Raw genomic sequence first — 24,708 nt, 5'->3', positions numbered from 1 at the left:
ACACAGCGGGGGTCAAAGGTCACACACACACACACACACACACACACACCTACCTGCTCTGCTGTTTGTCAGTAAAAACTGAATTTTTCCTTTTTCACATTTCACAATAATAATTAAATAATATGACAACTAAACAAATAATTCAGATTTTACAAGTGAAATCTTATTTATCTTTAAAACAAATGTTCTCCATAAAATCATGTTATTACATTATTATGTCTATTTTATAAAATAGATTAGTTGATTTTATTCATTTCTTTATTATTTTAACCATTTTAAATATTTTGTTTACACTATATTAATTATGTTAATATATTTAATAAATTAAATTTTTTGTTTGAGCATGCTTAAAAATTAACATTAACATGAACTCATACTATTATATCAGAGTTTATTATTAAGTTTGTTTGAACATTAACAGATTAAGACACATAAGTGTAAATGAATAAATAATTAAATAAATGCATACATAAATAAATACATTAAATTAATAAATAATAAAGACAAATAATAAATTAATTAATTAATTTATAAATCTTGAAATGAATGAATGAATGAATAGGCATAGGTATTAGATAAATATGGCTATAAAATAAATCTGGAAATAAATAAATGAGTAAATATAATTAAAAAATACATAGGTATATTGAGAGGACTCCTTTATTTATTTTAAGGGGCTTTTGTTTTATAATTCCATGTTAACTTATTTCAGATAACTATTATTTCATAATTCCATTTATTTCGTAATAAAAAGTAATCCTTTAAAAACATTTTTCTAATAAAACCCCATTTGTTTATTTATTGTACTATGATGACTCATTTAAATATTCATATTTACATTTATTTGTATTTTTATTGCCTCGTTTATGTATTTCACAGATAATAAACCCTAAGTTTTTAACTCTTGCAGCTGATCAGAATATGACCATTTTAATTAATTATATTTCTTTCTTTCTTTATATTGATTTAGCGCAGATGTTTCATGTGTTTGCTGAACCGACATTATTTTTATGACCTTTATGACCTATGACATTTAATCTAACAGACTTTAATCTCACAGCATCAGTGAAATGTATCACCTTCTCAGCGTGATGCAACCAGCGTCCTGTTTTTATTCCTGTGGTGCAGCAACAGATAGTTAATCAGACTGAAGGCTGAAGTTTCTCACCCTCACTGACAGTTAATCATAATGTTTAATCTTCTTTATCAACACTGTCGAGTCCTGAAGCAGCTTCATGAACGGAACAGAAACTGACGGAGATTAAACTTTATCTACGTCTTGTGTTTACATTATATCAGCAGAAAATAGAAGCAAACCTGGAGACCTCCAGGCCACAAACACTGACTATTACAGATTAAACAAACCAGATAAAACGTTTTTAAGTTAGTTAATCGGTGGAGAAGTGAAGAGTGGTTCACACGGATTATAAAAAGTAACAAATACCTGTTAGAACATTTAAATAAAATGTTTAATATTTAAAGAAAGTTCAAATTGTCTCATTTTCGTTTGGTATAGTTTGGTAAAGCAGAATGAGCCCCTTAATTTTTATCTAAACTAGATAAATTCAATAAAAACATACATTTTCAAAGATGTTTTGTGTGTTTTTGTTTTAAATGTTGATCCAGTAAGTAAAAGTGAAACAATAATGATCAGGTCATAGAGGTGAGGCTGACACCAACATGGCATGGTGAACATTTTTTAACTGGTTTATATTGTACAGGCAGAATGAGAAGGAGTCAGAACTGACTAAAGAGACCATAACTACAAAGGGTTAAAAGGTTCTGTTTGTTAATCCATGCAGATGTGAAGAACAGTTTATTTGGGGGTTAAAAAATAACAGGTAAATATTAGGACAATTGAATAAAATGTTAAATATTTAAAGAAGGCTTAAATTGTTACATTTTTGAATGGAGTTTGGTGTGGCAGAATGAGCCCCTTTATATCTTTCTAAACAAGATAAATTTAATAAAAACGTACAACTTCAAAGGTAATTTTTGTTCTAAATGTTGAACGAGGAAACATTATTTTAATTCTTAATAATTTATTTGATTATATCATATTATTACTTTATATCTTTGATGAACAGTTTTGTTCGTGTCTATGTGTTAAAATAAATAAAATAAAACATTTAATTTGCAGCAGTTAAAGCTCAGCACCTGATTGGGCGGCCGTCCGTCCAGGTCCCGCCTCAGCCGGCCTCCGATTGGTTGAGGGACGGTCAGCTGATAGGAGGAGAGGTGTTGTGTCTGCGGAGAATCTGCAGGAAGAAACGGAGTCAGTCAACAACAACAACAACAACAACAACAACAACAACAGCTGACTGTGCAGTAAAAGTAAAACATGAAGCTGGAACGAGTTTAGTTGTTAAAGAAAACAAACATTATTACAGACACACACACTGTTATGGGCCTGTGTATGGCTTGTTGCTTTTTGTTTCTCTTTTCTGTCCTTTCAGGTACCGCCCATTACCTCTCGGCCTCAATCAGCTGATTAGCTGATTGACAGCGGCCGGCGTTTTCAGGGAGGAGGGTGCTCCTGCAGCCGGGGGGTCGTGGTGTGTACTGTGTGTGCGGTCTGTGGTGTGTGGCCGGCGTCGTCTCGTTCTGAGAAAGATTTTTCTTTGTGATACATGTGTTTTGTGAAAAAATCCCTGCGATTGCAGACGGTCCTTAGTTACCTTTGGTCTTTGCTTTAATTGTTGCCTCCCTATATTCCCCTAGATTAATTTCTGCTGTGTCAGGCTCGTAACACACACACACACACACAGACAGAAACACATAGACACACACACGCACACAAACACAAAGACACACGCAAACACACACACAAACACTCAATGTACAAATAATTATTTACTTTATGACGACGAATTTTGAGTTTAACAGCTGCTTCTCAGAGCTCATTCATAAATAAAACTGAAAAGTTGTTGCTGACACTATAAACAGAAGATTAATAAGCTTTAAACTGACAGAATAATCTGTTTATATTTATACTTATTTGTCTGTTTATGTTCAGTTTATCTTTGCAATTCCTGTTCAAGTGATTGTTCTCTGTTTTATATTTTCTCTGTCTTTTATTTTGCATTTTGCTTTTTTGCTTTTCTTGTGACTGCACATTTTGGAATTATCAGAACACACGCACACGCACACGCACACGCACACACACACACACACACACACACACACCATGAGTAATGTGTGAGTGTGTTCAGTTTGTCCCCATCTGTTCACAACATAACAGAGGAGATAGTAGGTGTGTGTGTGTGTGTGTGTGTGTGTGTGTCTGTCGGGGGCGGACGTCTCTCTGTGTGTGTAGTAATCTGTAGCCATGGCAACGGCTGCAGTCCCTGTTTAACGACCTCTGAAAGAGTCCAAACATGAAACATGTCGCAGAGTTTCAGCTGCTGAGCTCGAGGTTAGCGTTCGCTTAGCATAAAGAGCTAACAAACCTATCTGTGTCAGAATCTCTTTATTCTACATGTGTCATTTAAAATAAAGTGTTTGCACTAACCAGATCCTGTTAAAAACATTAAATTCTGCTCCTCAGAGACACTGTGAAGACATGATTGATTCTGCTGAGACCAACGGTCACTTGACAAATATTCACTGAAAATCTCTTTACACAGAGCAGAGAGGAGAGGACAGGAGAGGCTGTTTACACAGAGCAGAGAGGAGAGGACAGGAGAGCCTGGAAACATGAAATACCTCAATATGTAGAATATGTGGAGAAAACTGGGTTGTTTTATTGTGTCTTGTTTTCGTCATTTTGGTCATTTTGTGTCTTTTATTTGTCTTTTTCTGGAATTTTGATTTTTTTTTTTGGTCATTTATACATAATTTTTAAGGCCATTTTTATTGGTAACGAAGATCATGACACTTATAACTGATACTTTATCAGAGAAATTCAACTTTTTTTCTGATTTCTGTGATTCTGTGTTATTTTGCACATCAACATGTTTCTGATTGTGCTGATTCCATAGCGCGGCAGGACTTTATAGAGATTTTATATGTTGCAGTGAAACACACGAGGTCACAAGGAGGAGGATGTAGAAAGAAGAAAAAACATGAAATATTTTACAGACTGCTGCTGCTGTTGGAGGATTTAGAGGATTAAAACAACAACAGTTTATTTTTATATAAAATTCATAGATCATCTATAAATAAAACAGACGATCAGACAGACGGCTGCTTCTTCTTCTCTGTTATATAAAGTGTTTGTGTCCCCTCAGCCGCTGTTTGTTTGTCTCATGAATGAATCCTTTGTGTGTGTGTGTGTGTGTGTGTGTGTGTGTGTGTGTGTGTGTGTGTGTGTGTGTGTGTGTGTGTGTGTGCCTTTATTAAAAAATATCTTTATGCAATGATTATTCAGCTCTCAGAGGTTTATGAGAGAAATTCTCATAAAACGTAAAGAAAATCCCTGAAGTCAACGAATAGAAATACATTTTTAAAAATGTAGAAAATTAGTTTAAGAAATAATAAAATACAAAATATGTGTAAATAAATAAATAAATAAAAATAATAATAATCATCTAAAAAAATCTTAAAATATCAAGAAAAAAAGACAAATCTGAAAAAAAGTTGAAATTGTAGAAAAAATTTCAAAACAGAGAAATGTGTGTGTGTTTCTGGTCTTAAAGAGTTTAAAATATAAGAAAGAAGCTGAGAAAGAAACCAGAGAGAAAATGTGGAGAAATCTCATCAAAAAGAAAAGAAAATCCAGAGACACATAAACTAAAAAGAAAATGTAAAGAAATATAAACACAAAATCTCACAATGTCAAGAAGAAAAACAAACCTGATATGAAATAAGAGAACCTTCAAAAATAAAGACAACTGTTGAAAAATCTATAAAATTAAATTAAAAAGTAAAAATTTAATTAAGACAAAGACAAAAGAAAACACAGAGAAATCCTTAAAAACAAAATCAATTTCTATTTCAAAGAAAAATATAAAAAATAAAATAAAATAAAGAATCTTAAAATATCGTAAAAATAAAAACTTGAGAGAAATCCTCAAGAGGAACCTTTAAAAAAATCTGGAAAAATCTAAAAGTAACAGAAAAGTTGCATCTGAAGGAGCCAACAGAGAAAGTTACTTCATGTTTAGAGAAAAGTTTTCTGGGGAACTGGTTGCTTTACTGGAAACAGTTTCATTTCCTCTCGGCAACTCTGAGCCTCCGCCCGTTGAACTACATCCTGCTGCAAAGGTCACCGCAGGTCTTTCACTCCCACAGACTCATGTTTCATATCACACATTGGATTTAATGCAGCTCGCTCTCTTCAACCTGCTACAGAGGACTCCACTTTACACCTTCACGTCACCTGCAGTACAGACGCCAAACTCTGAACTAGCGATGGGAATAATTAATCCATGATCGGTTATTGGTCCTTAAGAATTTGGTCGATCACGTGAAATTTTTAATCGATCTGTGTATTTTACATTTTAATGGCATCTCTGACTGCTTATCAGTATCACTGAACTGAAACAGTTCTGTGGGCGTAAGTCAATAAGCCAATGAGCTGAGAATTAATTTGGATGAAGCTACAGTTTGCAAACTGAAAGTTGCAATGACAACTAGAGAATTTCCTCTGGGGAAATTCTGAAAGGGCCACGGGGGCTACTGCCGGTATGTGTACACTATGATGAGATTCTTCAGAGATTTCAAACTATGCTCTTTAACCTCAAAAGTGTGTGTGTTTGTGTGTGTGTATGTGTATGTGTATGTGTGTGTGTGTGTGTGTGTGTGTGTGTGAAACATGTATCTGTAGGAGTGTGCGCGCTTACGCGTGCATTTGTGTGTGTGTGTGTGTGTGTGTGTGTGAAACATGTATCTGTAGGAGTGTGCGCGCTTACGCGTGCATTTGTGTGTGTGTGTGTAGCGAAAATCGCATAAAGTTACCTGTGTGTGTGTGTATGTGTGTGTAATTGAAATCACATAAAGTTACCTCTGTGTGTGTGTGTGTGTGTGTGTGTGTGTGCGCGCGTGTGTGTTTGAAGCATGTGAATGCATGTGTGAGGAGTGTGCGCGCTTACGCGCGTGCGTGTGTGTGTGTGTGTGTGTATCTGTAATCACGTCAAAGATCAAAGGCAATCAGATCAAAGCAATCAACAGAATTAACTGCCACCTGTCCGGCACAGTGACAGCAGAGGTGGACAGAGTGGAATTTCTGGCCTCGAACAGAAAGCATTTTTGGCAAAACCATAATACCTATCATTGATCCGACTTCACTTTGAGCGTCCTGAGTTCTTCCTGAACGTCTACATATGTTTTTTTTCAAGAAAAATGAATAAATAACTTTGTTAGAGCGATCTAAAAAACTGTTACATCTCCCTTTTTCAGAAATCTTCCTGCGTTTTTAATATGGGAGCCAATGAGGCTGTTGGTGCGTGTTGGTGGATCATTTGTGCATCCTACGCCCAAACTATAACTCTGACAGCTTTACCAGAGTTAAATTATTTCTGTAGAGTGGAATTTGCGGCCTGGAGCGCAGTTTTCAAATTTATTTTTTGACAATTTTATCTCTCCCTCTACACTCTGGTGATGATGTCACACGCTGTGACACGAACATTCCGTGCAATACACACCCATTATAATCTCAGAATTTTTCCCAAAATGATCATGGTCATTGAACAGGGATTGATAAAAAAACATATGAAAAATATATGGATTAATACACCGATACACAAGACTTGTGTCTACTGTTTAAAGTTTAAATGGAGTCTCTAGGTGAAATTATGCCGGAGAAGTAGACGTTTAAAAATCTCCAAATATTGTTCTTTCTTGCTCTTTTTTTCGGCCGTGCCATTCATTGCAATGCAAAATTTTGGTCATTTCACGTAATTTTACGTCTTTTTGGGGTCATTTTTACATCTTTTTAAGTCATTTTACGTCTTTTGTTGTACTTGTAGGTCGTTTTTTGTTCTGCGTTTTTTGGGGCCATTTTATGTTTTTTTGTCATTTCACGTCTTTTTTTTTGGGTCATTTTTAATTAATTTGGTGGGGGGGGGGGTTGGGTCATGTCTTTTAAAAAAAAATCTTTTTGGTGTCATTTTGTGTCTTTTTGTTCCGCCTCCTGGTGAAAGTCCAGGTGTGTCTGACCTTCCCCTTCCCTCATTCCCTAACTGACTCTTTATACTATAGTCACTGCGGCTTGAAGAGAACGAGATGCTATTATGGGACATTTGTTTCTGCCTCAGAGTGTAAATGAAGAGAATCTCTGACTGTCTGAACGTGTCTGTCTGCTGTTAATCTGCTCAACATCTAATCTCATTTACTCTCTCTGCTCCAACAGACGAAGACAGAGAGACGCTCAACACTCCTGAAGCCGAGACTTCTAGACGAACCTCCAGGAAACAAACCTCAGAATATCTACAGACGACAAAGAGAAATCTGTTGAAAACATGTGGATGAAAACAGTTTGAAGACAAGAATTGAAATCATCTAAATCATTTATCAATAAATATTTAGAAATTCCTTTAAAAACTTTCGGAGGGAGTAAAATCAAGATTTAATTTTTATATATTTTCATTTATGTATTTTAGATTTTTGAGAAATCTGGAGAACTCTTCCATAAATGACTGCAGCTGAATATAAGAAATGTGAAAGAAAACAATCTAAAAACTTTGACTTTCCCCTGAACACTTCAAACAGAAATTTTATTTTAAAATGTAAATTTTATCTTAAAAAGAATCAGGGCAAAATAGAAAAAAATTAAAAGAAAATTTCTGAAAAAAAAAAGAAAAATCTCAAAGAAAGTTCAGAGAAATCTTACAAAACACTTTCTGTAAGATAAGTTTCTTAAAACTGTATTAAATGTTATACAATTCAATTTAATTCACCTGAAAGTGAACTGAGAGAAAAGTCCAACACAAAGGTGCTGATGAGAACCTGACACACACACACACACAACACACTTCTGTCAGTGGAAAACTTTTTAAAAAGCATAAAAAGTGTTAAACATCCGGTTTAAGGTTTTAATAATCTAGACACTGTGAACACCATGGGAAGATTCAAGATCAAATTTATATTAAAACAAGAGATTAGAGAAATGTAACAGACATGTTGACCAAGCCAGAGAGAAACGTTTTTTTTTTTTTTTTGTTATTTTACATGTTTTTTTTTTTTAATTTTACGTCTTTTTGTCATTTTACATCTTTTTTTTGTCATTTTACGCGTTTGTCATTTTAAATAATTTCTTGTCATTTTATGACTTTCTTTGTCTTTGTTGTACTTGTATGTCGTTTTTTGTCATTCTACATACTTTCTTGGTTATATGTTTATGTTTATGATTTTTTCTGGAGAACTATTCCATAAATGACTGCACCAAATATAAGAAATGTTAAAGAAAACAATCTAAGTAAATGTAACAGACATGTTGTCCAAGCCAGAGAGAAATGGTTTGGAGATCTAGAAAACACTAGAAATATCTTTAATAGAACTGAGAGAAACAGATCAATCAGAAACCTTAAAGAAAATCTAGAAAATATTCTGGAGACAATTTAAAGAGCATCTAAAAAAACAGAAAAATCTAAAAAAAAGAATAACGAAAAGTTGGGTAATTGTTTAGGATTTGTTTATTTTTGGCAGAAACTAGAAACAGAAATGATCCGACGGTCTTTGAACGTTTCACGTGATGAACACTGCACGAAAAATACATCTGAGCTGAAACAAGATATTTTTAATAAAAATCAGCATTAAAGCTGTGAAGGCTGTTTACACAGAGCAGAGAGGAGAGGACAGGAGAGGCTGTTTACACAGAGCAGAGAGGAGAGGACAGGAGAGACTGTTTACACAGAGCAGAGAGGAGAGGACAGGAGAGGCTGTTTACACAGAGCAGAGAGGAGAGGACAGGAGAGACTGTTTACACAGAGCAGAGAGGAGAGGACAGGAGAGGCTGTTTACACAGAGCAGAGAGGAGAGGACAGGAGAGACTGTTTACACAGAGTAGAGAGGAGAGGACAGGAGAGGCTGGACACATGACAATACTTCAATAAGTAGAATATGAGGAGAAAACATTCTGAGGGTTTCTGACGTCTTGAGATCAAAGAGAAAATCTGGATCAAGCCTTTAAAACATTTAAAGAAAATCAACAAATTTCTTGGAGGGATTTTAAAGAACAAATAGAAAATCTCAGAATAGAAATGTTTAGAAAGAATCATGATAGGATAGACAAGTAAATATGATTAAATATATAAATGTTGTTTAAACTTTTGGAACTCTACATAAATATTTAATACGTGACACCGTCCGAGAGATTAGCTGGTGTTTTATTTCTCTCGTCCTGTTTAAAGTCACACGTGTGTCCACTGTCCTTACTAAGAAATAGAATTCGAGCATTTTCTTCTTGTTGTTGGTGGAGAAGCTCTGAGTTTCTGTGGAAGCTAACAGATGTTAGGTCATCAGATCTGTCGACAATAAGCAGAAATATAATAAATAAGGAGTTGGGACTGATCCTATAACAAACAGCTCAGAGCTGCAGATCTGTTCATGTTCAGTCTGCAGGAAAGAAACGCAGTGAGTCATCGTTCAGGGAAACAGGGAGCGGTGCGTGCGTGTGTGTGTGTGTGAGGTTCCTGTAAATGTGATCACTCAGATTCATTCAGATTCTCTGAGGTTTGAGTCAGTTCCTTCAACAGTGTGTGGATCCTCAACTCTCTGCTCTCTTACACACATACACACACACACACACACACACACACAGCAGATACACATACCACATACCACACACTCACACTCTGTGTAAGGAGGGAGTGTTAAACAGGGTTTACTTCCTGTCAGAGTCGGAGCTGCTGGAGGACTCGGCGGCGCTAAGCTGCTTAACGCTCAACCTGCCTCAACAAGACACACACACACACACACACACACACACACACACACACACAGAGATCGATTTAACCATTTAAAGCATGTGAAGTCACTTTGAAATTTCCGATTCTTGAGCATGAAGAAACATTTTTTAATGAAATAATCAATAATAATAATTAATCTATCCTTTAGGATCTGCCAATAAACACTAAAAATGCGTGATAAAGTAAATAAAAGAAAAACTTTAGAGAAAAGAGAAAAGAATTTGTAGAAATCCTTAAACAGAATCCAGATATAACTGTGTTTTCCTTCTGTTGTGATTATTATAAAGACATAAAAGTCAAATGTTGCGGTTCACACGCGGTCAGAACCATGAGGAGGTGGTTTCTATATGTCAGGAGATTTATATACAGTACATACATCACATCTTTAGTCAACAAAGACAATACTTTGCAGAAGATTTGGAGGAATTTAAAAGAAAAACAAACAAAGAATCTGAGGAAACCTGTAACGCCTCAACGGGAACCAAACTTTTTTCTTTCCATTAACGGTTGCAGTGAACTTTTAAAGCTCATATCAAAATGGAGAACATCTGATGAACCCGTCTGATCCAAACGTGCTGATATCTTGTGGGGAAGGAGGAGAACGAAGCCAAAGATCGCTGAGTTAAATGAAAATATTATTATTATTATTATTATTATTATCAATACTATATTTAGAGGACATGCATTAATCAGGAGAACTCAATGGTATTTGACCCAGAAAGTTTCCTCTCTCAGTGAAAATCTCTGTAAAATTTGACTCATACAGATGGAGGTTAAACCTCTGAACACACAGTGTTTCTGTTGTGTGTAGATTTAAAGGTTCAGTCAGCCTCCAACATAAATGTCACTAAAGACGGATTAAAGGCCGATTCTGGCTATGTTTTTTAATTAGAAACACACACTCATAAAAAGCAGAAAGCAGGGACGGAGGTAAAATGTGTGTTTTTGTGAATGAAGTCTGGTGGCTGTGAAGAGATGACAGATAACGGCTTCAGTTCCCATCAGAAAGAGACTGACTGACAGCAGGTGAAGAGGAACATGTTAGAAATATAAACAACACTTAAACTGATATTGATTTCTTTAAAAACACGTTGATCTGCGGCCCATCCACTGCAGCACACATCACTCTCCTCAAAGCCACCAGACTCCTTTGACAGAAACAGTCATTTTAGTTGTTGCTCGTGTGTTTGTGTTATTGTGAGACTTTGTTTTAGAAAAGGCACTAAAACATACAAACTGCAACCAAGAAGTGAATGTTTGGATTCACAGCTGGGAAGATACAGAATGAGAACAAGGATCACATCTGAGATATCCTGACTGACACACTGAGCACTACATCTCCCATGATGCATCTGCACACAGTCTTCAGTCATGATATCAGGTACAGTGCAGTTCATTAAAGTGGCATAAAGGAGTGCTGTCAGTACTACAGAGCAGCTACAGTACACTGTTTACTACACATAGTACATAGTGTGTACAGTGCAGTAACTTTTACTAAGAAAAGAGTATAATAAAGTACACACACACACACACACACACACACACACACACAAACACACCTCCATCATCCTCACTGCTCAGTTTACATCCACCTTATCCTCCTCTCCCCCTCAGTGTCCCCTCCTCACCGCCAGTGTCCCACCTCTCTCCCTCAGTGTCCCCTCCTCACCGCCAGTGTCCCCCCTCTCTCCCTCAGTGTCCCACCTCTCTCCCCCAGTGTCCCCTCCTCACCGCCAGTGTCCCCCCTCTCTCCCTCAGTGTCCCCTCCTCACCCCCAGTGTCCCCCCTCTCTCCCTCAGTGTCCCCCCTCTCTCCCTCAGTGTCCCCCCTCTCTCCCTCAGTGTCCCCTCCTCACCGCCAGTGTCCCCCCTCTCTCCCTCAGTGTCCCCCTCTCTCCCTCAGTGTCCCCCCTCTCCCTCAGTGTCCCCTCCTCACCCCCAGTGTCCCCCCTCTCTCCCTCAGTGTCCCCCCCTCTCTCCCTCAGTGTCCCCCCTCTCTCCCCCAGTGTCCCCCATCTCTCCCTCAGTGTCCCCTCCTCACCCCCAGTGTCCCCTCCTCCCCCTCCTCACCTCTGCAGTGTGAGTGTCCGCTCAGCAGCAGCAGCAGGCAGCAGACCTCCAGCAGCTCCACTCTTCCTCCCATCTTCATCTTCTTCTTCTTTAAATGTCACCTTGTAGCTCTCTGGCAGCCTGTCCTCCTCTGTGTCTTCTTCTCCTTCTGTTATTATGATTATTATGATTATTATTAAAAGTATAGTTTGAGCTGATGTCTTCCAGCCGTTTCCCCCCGCAGAGCCTCATGCTACACAGCCCAGGGTGGGTTTCTTCTTCGGCCGGGCCATGGCTGCTGCTGTCCGGGCTGCTGGTCCTCTGTCCCCGCGGCGGCTTTCAGTTTGAGCCGCTGAGATGATTTCAAATGACAAAGTGAGAGTGAAAGTGTTTCTGTGTGTCAGTAAAGTGTGTCCTCTCCGTGTGGACACATCTCTCTCCTTGTAAACTCGACTGGCATCTCAAACAAGTCAGCGGAAACGGAAACTGCTTCCTGTGGCGCACTTCAAAATAAAAGTGGCGACTGCAGGTGAACTGTGGGGAGAGTTTTGAGTTTTTATTAAGCATGAAAAAAATAAAAACAGATTTGTGGGTCAACATTAAAATATTCACACAATATGTGATTAAAAATGTATTTATGTGAAATTTTCGAATCCAAATTTTGAAAAGCAAGCAAAACTTTTGAGATAAAAATATAATGTTTTAATTTTTTTTTTTTTTTTAAAAAAGGTTTTAGGTTTGTAAAGAAAAAAAAAGTATTTTCAAACAAATGTTTTGGATTATTTTGGATTTAAAAAAAGTTTTGGATTTCCAAAGAAAGCTTTTTTTTGGCCAATGTTGATTCACAAACAAAACATTGAATTTTACAAACAAACCTTTATTCCTTTTTTATACATTTTTACTCAAAAACTTATTTTTTATTTCAGTGTGAAATGTTTGCTCTGTTTCGTTGCATAAAAAACTATTTTATACAGTCTATGATTAAAAAAAAGACACAAATGCGAACAGGTTAATAATTCTAATAATTATTTACTCACATTTAGACAATTATTTTTTGTGTTACAAGTTTCCTTAAACGTTTAAATCTGCAAATGGGCAATTATCTAATGTGAACTTTTGGTGAATTTAGCAAAAATCTACAGACACAAAATGAGAAAGTGAAGTGAAATAAACAATTGTGGATTTTTTCTTCCACTAGTCTGAAAAAAACCCCTGTTCTGTTCCCTCAAATTATTAAAAAACGATGTTTTTACAGCACGTCTCTCCTCTGACCTCAGAACTAAACAGGCTTTTATTTTGAAGTCCAACTAGTTAAACCAGAAGTCATTGGCTGAGTTTCTGCTGACGTCACAAAACTAATCACCAGCTGGCTGGAAAAAAGCTTCAGCAGCGCATGCGCAGTATCATTGGGCTGTCCAGTGAAGCCACCCGAGCGCCCCCGTCATGTTCACATCATAACTTTATCATTTGTTTATCTATTATCATTTAATGAGCGGTGATCAATAATCACTAACAGGTGCAGGTTCTTGGATTGTGTATATTTTATGGCTGTTGTTTGTTTATGATCATTAATGTTTCACTTTGTCTCTGAATCAACATTTATCAACAATCATTCAGATCTTCATCATCAGTCATCATATGACGAATCACTAGATTTTTCATTTTATCAAGTTTTTCTAATCTTTTTTTTTGAAAAATCATGGAAATGTCGAGCATGACTTTATTAATGTAGGCTACCCCACAGAATCATGATTACAAAGTGACATTTGACTCATTTAATAAACGTGTTTATTGTTGATACAAAGGTTCATCTCTACTTTTGTCTCTGGGCCTATTATTACCAAATGCCTTGTAACTTTACTTCCTCTGTTTATGTTTAATGTCACTCTGCAGTTTACATAATTTCCTTTAAAACAAAAGATTATTCATAATTTTTTTCTTGTCGTTGAATTAATAAAAGTAAGAAGGCAGCAGGATGGACTTTCTGCAATAGAAAATAAGGGACTATGACTGGAAACAATATCCAGCCGTAGTAAAAAAAATAAAAATACAAAGCAATAAAAAGCACCAATTAATACAATAAAATGTTGGATGCTGCTTTGATATTTTGACCATACTCGTACATGTGCTAAACATATCTAATTTTTCCTTGTATTCCTGTTTTCTTTTGCTTAAAGAAGCTTCTTATAATGCTCCAACGATAAGAAATATAGATTTATTTGCTGTAATCTCACTTCAACTGTCAACAGTCAGTTCCTTCAGCTCTCTGTTGCTCTCTGCCGCTCTCTGTCGGTCTCTGTTGCTCTCTGCTGCCTTTTGCATTCTGCTGCTCTCCCATATGCTCTCTGCTGCTCTCTGTTGCTCTCTCTGTTGCTCTCTCTGCTGCTCTCTGTTGCTCTCTCTGTTGCTCTCTCTGTTGCTCTCTCTGCTGCTCTCTGTTGCTCTTTTGCTTTCTGCTGCTCTCCAAGCAGCCTCAAACTCACTTAAATTATTTTTTTTCTCTCTGTGGAAATACACCTTGTTTAAAAAAAACATATATCATAAAAATATAAATCATTACAATGACAATAACATCATAACGACATATGATGCATGAAACATCAAGGTCGATGCAAATAATAGATTTAAATTAATTTATTCATTATGTATTCTTTAGCAATTTAATATTGTTCATAATGCATTCATGTATTGAACACTAATAAAGAAAGGGTGTATTATAAATTTTAGTTATTTTTACTTTCATCTATATATTATTCAAAGCTACAATAGAAAAAAAATCAATATTACCTATTTACTTTGAATAAAAATCTGTAAGAGAAAAGACTTAGGAATCTTTATTACAAAGAAAACACGTGTACGACCCAGTAAAATGACTAGCCATAAAATGACAGGAATGTGTAATATATTTTATTTTAAAACTAAAAATGATTACAATATTTTTTTACACAGATGTTATCAGCAGGTATATGAGGTTTTGAAGACATTTGGCTCACTTTTTAAGAGTTTGTAGTTATGATTTCTTGTCTTGGACAATGTAGGATTTACTGCTGTTTGGGTTCAAAGCTGTTAAAAACCAGAGTCTCAGTCACATTTGATGTCATCAACTCTTAAATATTACAAATGTGTAAATATGGAGTGTGTTATAAAACATTTGGACAAAACAAACAGATGGACAGATATATACAGGATGTATATACAGGATGTTGAAGCCTGAGCAGTGAAACATCAGCTGTAAACTCTGGACTTCAGCAGCTTCTGCTCTGTAGAAAGACCACATGGTTACTAAATGTAATGAAGGCTCTATGAAACAAGAGGCTTCAGTCAGACTGATCTCAGAGCTGTGACAAGTGAGCTGTGTTTAGTGTTGAAATGAGAGAACAAACACTTGAGATCAGATGTGATGAATGAGGACAGCTGTCTGTACATGTTGTGATGCTGTCAGCAGTAATCCAGATTTGTTTCTAGGTGACAAACAGCTGTCACTGATATAAAGAGGAAGATGGCTCAAAGGATTTCTCTTGTCTGTGTCACAAAAGGTTCACAAACACAAAATCAACAACAACATTGGCAGACAAAACTTAAAATTAGTCATAAAAATGAGTTAGTAGCAGTTCCTACTTTGCATCTGAGGGTGCAGGTTCATTACTAAAGGTCGGAGGTTGACTCATAGACCAGTCACTCTTCATAGACTGACAGCCGGACACTAGAGACTCTGCTCTGTTTCTGTACTGAAATCTGCAAACACTAAAAATAGTTTCAGTCGTATCACATTAATCTTTGATGAATTCTCTTATTTGAAGAAAGGTTTTCTAAGTCAGTGGTTCTTAGCTGGTCGGCCTCAGAACCCTCCTTTTTCCTCAGACATGAATTTGCAACAAAAAATTTTGGAAATTGTTGAACATCCAAATGTATTTTGCAAGAAAACTGGAGCAATACACAATGGCCCTCATTTATCAAATGAGCGTACGACAGAAAGGACGGGGCGGAGGGTACGATCAGATCTCACGTCTGCTCTCACTTATTTGAGTATATAACTATAAATACAAAAATATACTTTTATTTCATAAACCTCCGTCTCTGCGTATTTCTGTAAATGTCTCTTTCGCTCCTGTTGCTATTTGTAACGGTGCACTTCGCTAATAAAGGTGAGTCAAAGAAGAAAAGGAACAAAATCCTCTTTTTGGTCATATTGCGTCCTTTGATGTCGTAAACTCTCGGGGCGAGGTCTCTGAATAGAAAAAAAAATCATTCGCTCTGTTGCATGAAGAAAGAAGAAAATGACACGTCTCCATGTTCAGTTTGTACATTAAATTTAATCATAAAATACGATAGTTATAGTATAGTAGTATACTAGTTATATTGATATTTTGTGAGTATATCTCATTTCCAGTGAGCTGGATTTATACAGTCACATGTTAAGAAGCTGGTTAAAATCTTTATTTTTCCAACAAACTGAATGTTTTGTCTACAGATGTTTCGCAGAGTGTTTGTGGGGTCTGGAAATACCTTCAGAACAGCTGGAAGTGTGGTTGGAGCCACTGGAGGAGGTGGTGGAGAGATGCACTGTCAAGATGATCCAGGCCATCCTGAATACCCGGATCATCTGCTACACAACACCTTTATGGACCAAAAATACAGCAGTGGACGGCTCCTCTCTCTCTGTTGCAGGACGGAGAGATTCAAAAGATCCTTCTCTCCTCCAGCCATCAGGCTGTCTCATTCTAACAGAGCTAACATACTCACTGAAGCTACCCTGGGGGATAAATTAAGTCTACCTGGAACATCTTACAACATTCACTCAAACTCAACACAATTATAATTATGGGCCAGTTTAAATCTATGATAACCAATAACTCTGCCTTTCACTGTAACTGTTTTTAATGTTTTGCCTGTATTGTTTCGTGTTTTCTCTGTACTCTCGACATCATTGCAAATGAGGGGTTGCCCTCAATGATTCCTTGAGAAAATAAATAAAGGATAAAAAGTAATTTTGATTGATTGATTTTGATTTGATTCATGGATTTCATTGTGATGCACCAGGAAGTCTTTAAATGTTTATTAGTTTTGTTGATAATAACTATTGCACCCCTGGAGTTAAAGAAATGTGTTTTTTTGTAAATGAAAACACACAAAGACAAAGAACTAGAACAAGCGCCTTGCAGCTGATTGAAGCATTTCACACTTTAATGTTCAGGCTCCAACTGTCAACAAGTTCCAGCAGTTTAATAAAGAAACTCTCCACTTTCCGTCAGCTCTCTGCTGCTCTCTGCTGGCTGAAGCACAACCTGAACGTCACCCAAAACTCAACAATCCAGCACTTCCATTTTTTATTTCACATTTAGAATTATAATTAATATTAATTATACAAGTATAAAATTGGAGTCTGGTTAAAAAAAAAAAAAAAAAAAAATCCAAACAATAGCTCTTAAAGGTAAAAAGCAAGATAGCAATTTTTAAAAAGTTTGGTGTGTTTAGTTTTTATTGCCTTTAAGAGTAAAATGACAAACACTTAAAGGAATTTCAAGCTACTCAAACAATAAATATCCATAAACTTTATCATCACATTGAAACTGTTGAATCAGGATCGTTTCATTGAGAATATTAGAAAGACTTTAAGTTTTGATTGTGTAGATGAAACACCATATCATGTTGAAAATTATTTTTTTAAGGACTTTATTGAAACCAAAGGGGTTAAAATAAGACATTTCCAAACGTTCAGACTGTGTGTAAACTGGATCTGGTCTCCTGGTTATTTGTTGCACGTCAACACCAGAAGTCCTGGCTTAAGAAGCCTCTTTGGTTGAAACTGAACTCGCCTGTGGCAGAGTGTTTGTGAACCACAGCGCTGGAGGAAAAAGTCTGTCAATGTGCTAAAGAAGTGATCAGTAGTTTCCCCAAGATGAGATAAAATATCAAATAAATAAGTAAATCATTATTCCTGCAGTTTGATGATAAAAATACATTTCTGTAGAAATCTCAGTGTGATCATCTGCACCTGTAAACTTTTTAAAGTCTTTCTATGGATGGTGCTGTTGTCGCCTACATGCTGAAGATGTTTCCCCGTCTGTGGACCGACAGCTCGATCCTCCCCGACAGCTGCAGCTCGTCCTTCAGGAAACGTCCCACCTGCTCCGCGTGCAGGACGTCGCAGAACACCCAGACCTCCGCCCGCTCCCTCTGGATGTTGGCGTTGCATGTTGGCAGTCTGGAGCTCCGGGCGGCGGATCGGCTCAGAGCCCGCCACACCTGCAGGGACGAGGAATGACAGGTGCAGGTAAGACGAGAAGAAGAAGAAGAAGAGGGAGAGGATACGTGATTATCTGTCTCAGTTTATGATGAGTCATGAAATGATGATGAACGTCTTTGCTTCACATGTAAAAAATGCTGTTAAAAAGGGAACATTATAAACATTGTGTGTTTTGCAGTTAAGAAGGTCATTTATCAGATGGTGTAAAAATTACCAACATGTTTCTGATGAACATGTTGGTTTCAGGAACTCCCACCACCCATATAAACCGTCTATTAGACCAAAAACCAATCTGAATAATAGAGAACAAAATCTACACAACTCCTGGTAGATTCGCCACCTTAACGCCGTGGAGGGGTTTGTGTGCTCCAGTGACCCTGGGAGCTGTGTTGTCAGGAGCAATAGCTCCTGGTTGGGTCTCCCAAGGCAAAGTGGTCCCAGGGGAGGAGCCAGACTAAATAACGATTCAAAAACCCTTATGAAGCGGACTCATGAAGAACGGTGTAACTCACCCGGCACGGGTAAACCAGGGCCCCCTCCTGGAGCCAGGCCCGGGAGGGGAGCACGCAGGTGAATGTCTGGCCAGCCAGGCTCAGCCCAAAAAAGCCACATGGATCAGTCGACCTGTGGGCCCACCATCCACAGTGTAGGGCATAAGGGTCGGGTGCATTGTAAGCCGGGCGGCAGGCAAAGGCGGGTACCTGAGCGTGCTGACCCCCCGCTTCAGCGGCTAGCTCTGGGGATATGGACAGCACCTCGCTGACGGGGACGGAGCCCGAGCTTGTGAGGGAGGTGGAGCGTTACCGGCTAGAAATAGTCGGGCTCACCTCCACACATGGCCGGGCTCTGGAACCAAACTCCTGGAGAGAGGCTGGACTCTCTCCTTTTCCGGAGTTGCCCAGGGTGAGAGGACCGAGTGGTGTTTTGTTATCGGACTTATGTGCTAGTCCCGGATTGTCAATAACAAACACCATGTTCGAACCATAGACTGTATATAAATAATGGACGTAGTCACCGTGACGTCACCCATTGGTTTGTGGACTGCCCGTTGGAAGCCTCGAGTTCAGCGTTACACTCGTCGCCATCTTGCGTCGCCATCATGTTTCCGATACGCGGAGCAGACCATAATTGGACTGTGGCGGAGCGCGAGGGATCTGACGACACTGACTACAGCCTCTCTACACCAGCAACCTGATTGAGAGAAGCCGCTGCTAATTCATGTTAGCATTAATTGGAGCATTAACTGGGATGTTAGTTTTGGCTAGCAAAAAAACAAGAACAAAATGTATCTTTCTTACCTCAGAAAACTGAGCAGCGACTCCTTGGAGTGTCTGTTAGTCCAACCAAACACTCAACAAGACATTTTTACTGAACAAAACGTTCAAATAAACTGTCATTAAGTGAACATACAGTGTGAAAGGGTCAAAGTTATGAGACCAAATCGGTAAACGTCCTCTTTTCTATCTATATAACGTTATATATAACTTTATTGACACGTTGCCGTGGATACGCATTGCTCTGCTTCTCTCCTGAGGACGGCTCACCTTGTTAGTGACCTGTAGCCACGCCCCAAATCATACGATTCTTTATCTTCTATTTTCTTCTTAATGGGGCCATTATTAGAACTATTGACATCAAATTGTCTTGAAGATGATTTTCTACTAGCGATTGAGACCATAATGTTGTCCTGAAAAAAAATTCTGAGGTAATAAATCAAGTCAGAGGTTTTCAAATTTTGCACTGAAATGAATGGGCAGATTTTTTTTGCAGCCAAACTTAGCACCCCCTGCTGGAATTTTCGGTGGATTGCAGGCTTAAGGCACTTCCTGGTTGGCCTCCATGCTCAGACACGGAGATTGCCGCCTGGTTCGAACATAGATCTGCTCATAAGTGTACTTGGTACCAGGGCACTCTAGGCCAAAGATCGATGATTGATTTTATTATTGTATCGTCAGATCTGCGGCCGCACGTTCTGGACACTCGGGTGAAGAGAGGAGCAGAGCTGTCAACTGATCACCACCTGGTGGTGAGTTGGATAAGGTGGCGGGGGAGGCTGCTGGACAGAACTGGCAACCCAAACGTGTAGTGAGGGTGAACTGGGAACGTCTAGCCAAGGCCCCGTCTGCAAGGTCTCCTTAATCCAGCTAACACAGAGTCTGAAGACTCAGGGGAAGACTCATCAGTATCCCTGACAGAAGTCGCCGAGGTAGTCAGAAAGCTGCCTGGCTGCAAGGCGCCAGGCTTGGATGAGATTCGCCCTGAGAGGATGTTGGGCTGTCATGGTTGACACACCTCTTCAGTGTTGCGTGGAGGTCTAGGACAGTGCCAGTGGAGTGGCAGACCGGGGTGATGGTTTCCATTTTAAAAAAGGGGGAACCGGAGTGTGTGTTCCAATTACTGTGGAATCACACTTCTCAGCCTCCCCGGGAAAGTCTACTCCAGGGTGCTGGAAAGGCCGATTGTCGAACCTCAAATTCAGGAGGAACAATGTGGCTTCCGTCCTGGCCGTGGAACAACGGTCCAGCTCTTTACCCTTGCGAGACTTCTGGAGGGGTCATGGGAGTTTGCTCATCCAGTCTACACGTGTTTTGTGGACTTGGAGAAGGCTTACGACCGTGTCCCTCTGGGAGTCTTGTGGGGGGTACTGCGGGAATATGGGGTACCGAGCTCATTGCTACGAGCTATCCGGTCCCTACAACCAAATTGAGAGCTGTGTCCACATACTCGGCACAACGTCAAACACGCTCCCAGTGGGTGTCGGCCTCCGCCGCCTCCCGTTAGAGGTGCAGAGGGCACGTCCAACTGGTAGGAGGCCTCGGGGAAGACCCAGAACACGGTGGAGGAATTATATCTCTCGCCTGACCTGGGAACACCTCAGGATCCCCCAGGGGGAGCTGGACGATGTGGCTGGGTAGAGGAACGTCTGGAATGCCCTGCCTAGCCTGCTGCCTCCGCGACCTGGCCCCTGGATAAGTGGAGGAAAATGGATGGATGGAATCTACACAATCTGGAACAAAGAGGATTATTTACTCGTCGTTCCCCTTACTCTCTGCCCACATTTACCGTCTCTGTTCATAGTGAAATAAAAAGATCTGATGATAATAGTAATAATAAGCCTCACAGATCCGTCCTCCTGCTCCGTTAATAATCCACTGACCTGTTCGATGTCCCGGGACGCTCCACAGTTGTGCTGCCTGACGACCCACTTGGCCCTCTGGTGGAGGTGCAGTCTGTGGACGGACACCGTGTGACGGAGCTGCTCGGAGAGCGAGCACTGCAGCACAACTCCTTTCTGGGTAAATACGCTCCACGAGCGTTTGAGCGGTGAGCCCGGGATGGGGACGCCGTCTCTGTGTTTGTCAGGAGGAGGTCTGGGGACCTCACTCTCTGGAAGGAGACAGTTCGGAGTCTCTGAGATGCAGACAGCATTGTTGGGAACTTCAGGTTTCTGTTCTTGTGCTGCGTGAGCGTGCGTCCCGCTGTCAGAGATGAGTAAATCAGCCGAGCGGGTGATGACGGGCGCCGGTTGGGCCGGTCTGATGGGCAGGTGGCGGTCTGTGGCGGCGGGGGACCACGGGGTGAAGACCGGAGGAATCCTGCAGGGGAACCACTCCAGAAGCTTCTCTGTGGTCTCTAACAGGCAGCTGAGCCCAGCAGCTGATCCAGGCTGATAGTGCAGAACCACATCCTCCATACAGATCAGAGGCCCGGCTGCACCCCCAACCTCCTCCTCCTCATCTTCTTCATCGTCAGGGTGAAGTCGCTTCAGATGATGGAACACGGCACGAGGCAATGCACTTCAGTCCCAGTAAAGTCTGTGGAGATCAAGTAGAGAGTTGCTTACTTTTACAGATATAGGATATCAACTTATTTTACATTTAAAACATCTCTACTAATCAACAAATCAGTTCAAAACAATCTGCCGATGACATGCTGCATCTATCTGCAGAGATCAACAAAAATCCTCTGTTTATCGCAGAAAGAATCTGTAAAAACAGACATTTTCCATGAAGGGTGAACCCTCCGACAGTCCTTGAACAGGTCATAAGTTATGAATGTTTCTGTTATAAAAAGTGACCAAAACTTGTGTTAAATATTGATGTTTGTGTCAGAATCTCTTTATTCTACATGTGTCATTTAAAATAAAGTGTTTGCACTAACCAGATCCTGTTAAAAACATTAAATTCTGCTCCCCAGAGACACTGTGAAGACATGAATGATTCTGCTGAGACCAACGGTCACGTGACAAATATTCACTGAAAATCTGTTTACACAGAGCAGAGAGGAGAGGACAGGAGAGGCTGGAAACATGGCAATACTTCAATATGTACAATATGTGGAGAAAACTATTTTTTGTGACACTTAGAAAAGTGTTTGTATACAAATTAATTTCATTACGTAGTAAAAAAAATTATATTCATCTGAGAAATTCAACTTGTTCTGTCTGTATATTTTATGACATATGGCATTATTACTGTGCAATACAAGGCCGCAGTAAGTAAAATCTAATAAGAGCAAAAAGTCTCTCTGAATTAAGAAAGAATTATTTCCTATAGACTATTTTCTTTCTGAGTGATGCGATGCTGCATTAATATTAAAATAAATATGTATCTGAGTTAAATAAAAGAGCTGAAAATACAACAGAGAATCAGAAATCTAACTTAAAGTCAATCAAATTGAATATAACGTTAAATATACGACATTATTTTTTAAATATTAACACCAGGCAACTGATCATTTAGCACTTAACTTAGTTTATGATTTCTTAACTTATTTATTTTGTCCAGTTTAATGAAGTTTAATCGGTTTGATGAAGCTCGCTCTCACCGGCAGCTAATGTTTTTAGCTTATCATGCTAATAAAAGGCGGCTAGCTGCTAGGAGCTAACTGAATAGAGACCCCGACAGCGCTGTTTCAGGTGTGCACTACGAAGCTAACACACACCTGTACAGCCCGACAATAAAAAACACCAACCTTTAAAACAGCTGACTGTGTTACTTTCATTAAAAAACAGCCAACAAGAAGTTAAGTTCCTCCCTGCGAGCTAGCATCAGGCTAACATCTAGACGTGCTTTGTGCGGTTCCCGGGAACTCTCGCGATAGTTGCAGCAACACGCTGACGTCACTTCGAGTTTTGATATTTTATTTTGATAATTTATAATTAATAATTGATGTTCATTTTAAAAAACTATATGCTGAAGTTAAATGGATCCACACATTTAAAATATATTTTATAGTTACATAAACTAGATATTAAAAATATATTTGATTAAATTATATTTAAATATTATGCGGCATTATTATCAATTTTAGTGGTCTTATTTAAATGTCTGTTCTGTTTTCTGTCATCTTGTTTTCTTTTTATTATATTATATTATGTGAATATATATACAGTCAATTATTTGTGGAAAAGGTGTTAATTTACTTTAAATATGAATTTTATTGTCCTTAAATTACTATAATTTAATAACTTAAAAAATATATTAAAAAATGAACAGCTAAAATGTAATTACAGCAGATTTTTACAAACAGTGTCTGGTATTAGTCTTTGATTTATAATATAAAACAATAATAATTTGATATCTTCCACCAGCAGTTCCATGTCATTTTTATTTGAATAATTTATTAATAAAGGAATTTAAAACTCACCTGTAGTCCCAAGAATATACGGTGGTTAACTGTTGTTTCCTTTCAGAAGATTGATTCCTTTTTATTTCCAAACAAAATTATTTCTTGCAGCAACACTTTACATTTTTCTCTATATATAATGCATTAAATTATACTTACCTGCCTCTATTTTTCATTTTTTAAATAGTAATTATTTTCTGCATTTTTTCAAATGTGTTAAATATTTGCATTTATTTACAAACTTACTTTTTTGTATCATATTATTTTAACCATTTTCTTTCTCATACATTTTAATTTCTGGTACACTCAATTATTCAAGTCATTTTTTTTACTTCATAACATAAGTATTTAAATGTGTAGTTTGATTTTATTTCATTTGACCAAATTGTATATATATATATTAATATATATATATACACACACATATATATATATATATATATATACACACAGCTCTGGAAAAAAATTAAGACCACTCTGACAAATGATTCTTAAATCAGCACCTCTGAACCACATCTTATTTTATGAGGAAGATTATAAAAACCACTGCTGTGATTTAAGATTGAGATTATCCCTCCAATAATGATTTCCAAACTCTTCCTAAGTTAAAATATTAGTGTTGCTTAAAAAGGAATATGAACATGTTTTCTTTGTACTATTCGAGGTCTGAATGCACTGCATCTTTTTTTTGTTCTTTTGAACAGTTGTCATTTTCTGCCAATAATTGCTCGAAATGGCAATATTTTAATTTCAAATTTGAGAGAAATGTTGTCAGCACTTTCTAGAATGAAACAAAAATGTTCATTTTACTCAATGAACAAGATGTGTGGTTTCAGTTTGAAAAGAAGTTGTGTTTAGCTGCTTATTAAACAGCCGTATGAACCCGTGTTTCTTCAGCTGAAATGTCTGGATAGTTTGACTAAAGGTAAAGAAAGGA

General features: G+C 38.2%; 2 protein-coding genes across 3 annotated transcripts in view; both read right to left on the bottom strand.

The window, feature by feature from the left end:
* adam9 (ADAM metallopeptidase domain 9) overlaps nt 1-12,364 on the bottom strand; it is a 41,176-nt gene extending 28,812 nt beyond the window's left edge. For both annotated transcript variants that reach the window (XM_059336708.1, XM_059336709.1), the window contains exons 1-2: nt 11,918-12,364; nt 2,158-2,258 (exon numbers count right to left, since the gene is read on the bottom strand). In XM_059336708.1, coding sequence (XP_059192691.1) covers nt 2,158-2,258; nt 11,918-11,996 — 180 coding nt within the window. In that variant the 5' untranslated portion in view covers nt 11,997-12,364. The remainder of the gene's footprint in view (nt 1-2,157; nt 2,259-11,917) is intronic.
* A 5,188-nt stretch (nt 12,365-17,552) lies between these two features.
* zgc:101664 (uncharacterized protein LOC450064 homolog) lies at nt 17,553-23,231 on the bottom strand. Its single transcript, XM_059337338.1, has 3 exons — nt 23,118-23,231; nt 21,301-21,958; nt 17,553-18,142 (listed from the first exon to the last, which is right to left on the bottom strand). The coding sequence occupies exons 2-3, from the start codon at nt 21,835-21,837 to the stop codon at nt 17,936-17,938; spliced, it is 744 nt and encodes a 247-aa protein (XP_059193321.1). The 5' UTR covers nt 21,838-21,958; nt 23,118-23,231; the 3' UTR covers nt 17,553-17,935.
* Nucleotides 23,232-24,708: the final 1,477 nt, after the last annotated feature.

The sequence above is a fragment of the Centropristis striata genome, chromosome 7 (assembly GCF_030273125.1).
Source record: "Centropristis striata isolate RG_2023a ecotype Rhode Island chromosome 7, C.striata_1.0, whole genome shotgun sequence".
Taxonomy (NCBI): Eukaryota; Metazoa; Chordata; class Actinopteri; order Perciformes; family Serranidae; genus Centropristis; species Centropristis striata.
The sequence above is the reverse complement of the archived record's forward strand: the minus strand, read 5'-3'. Positions and strand labels throughout refer to the sequence as shown.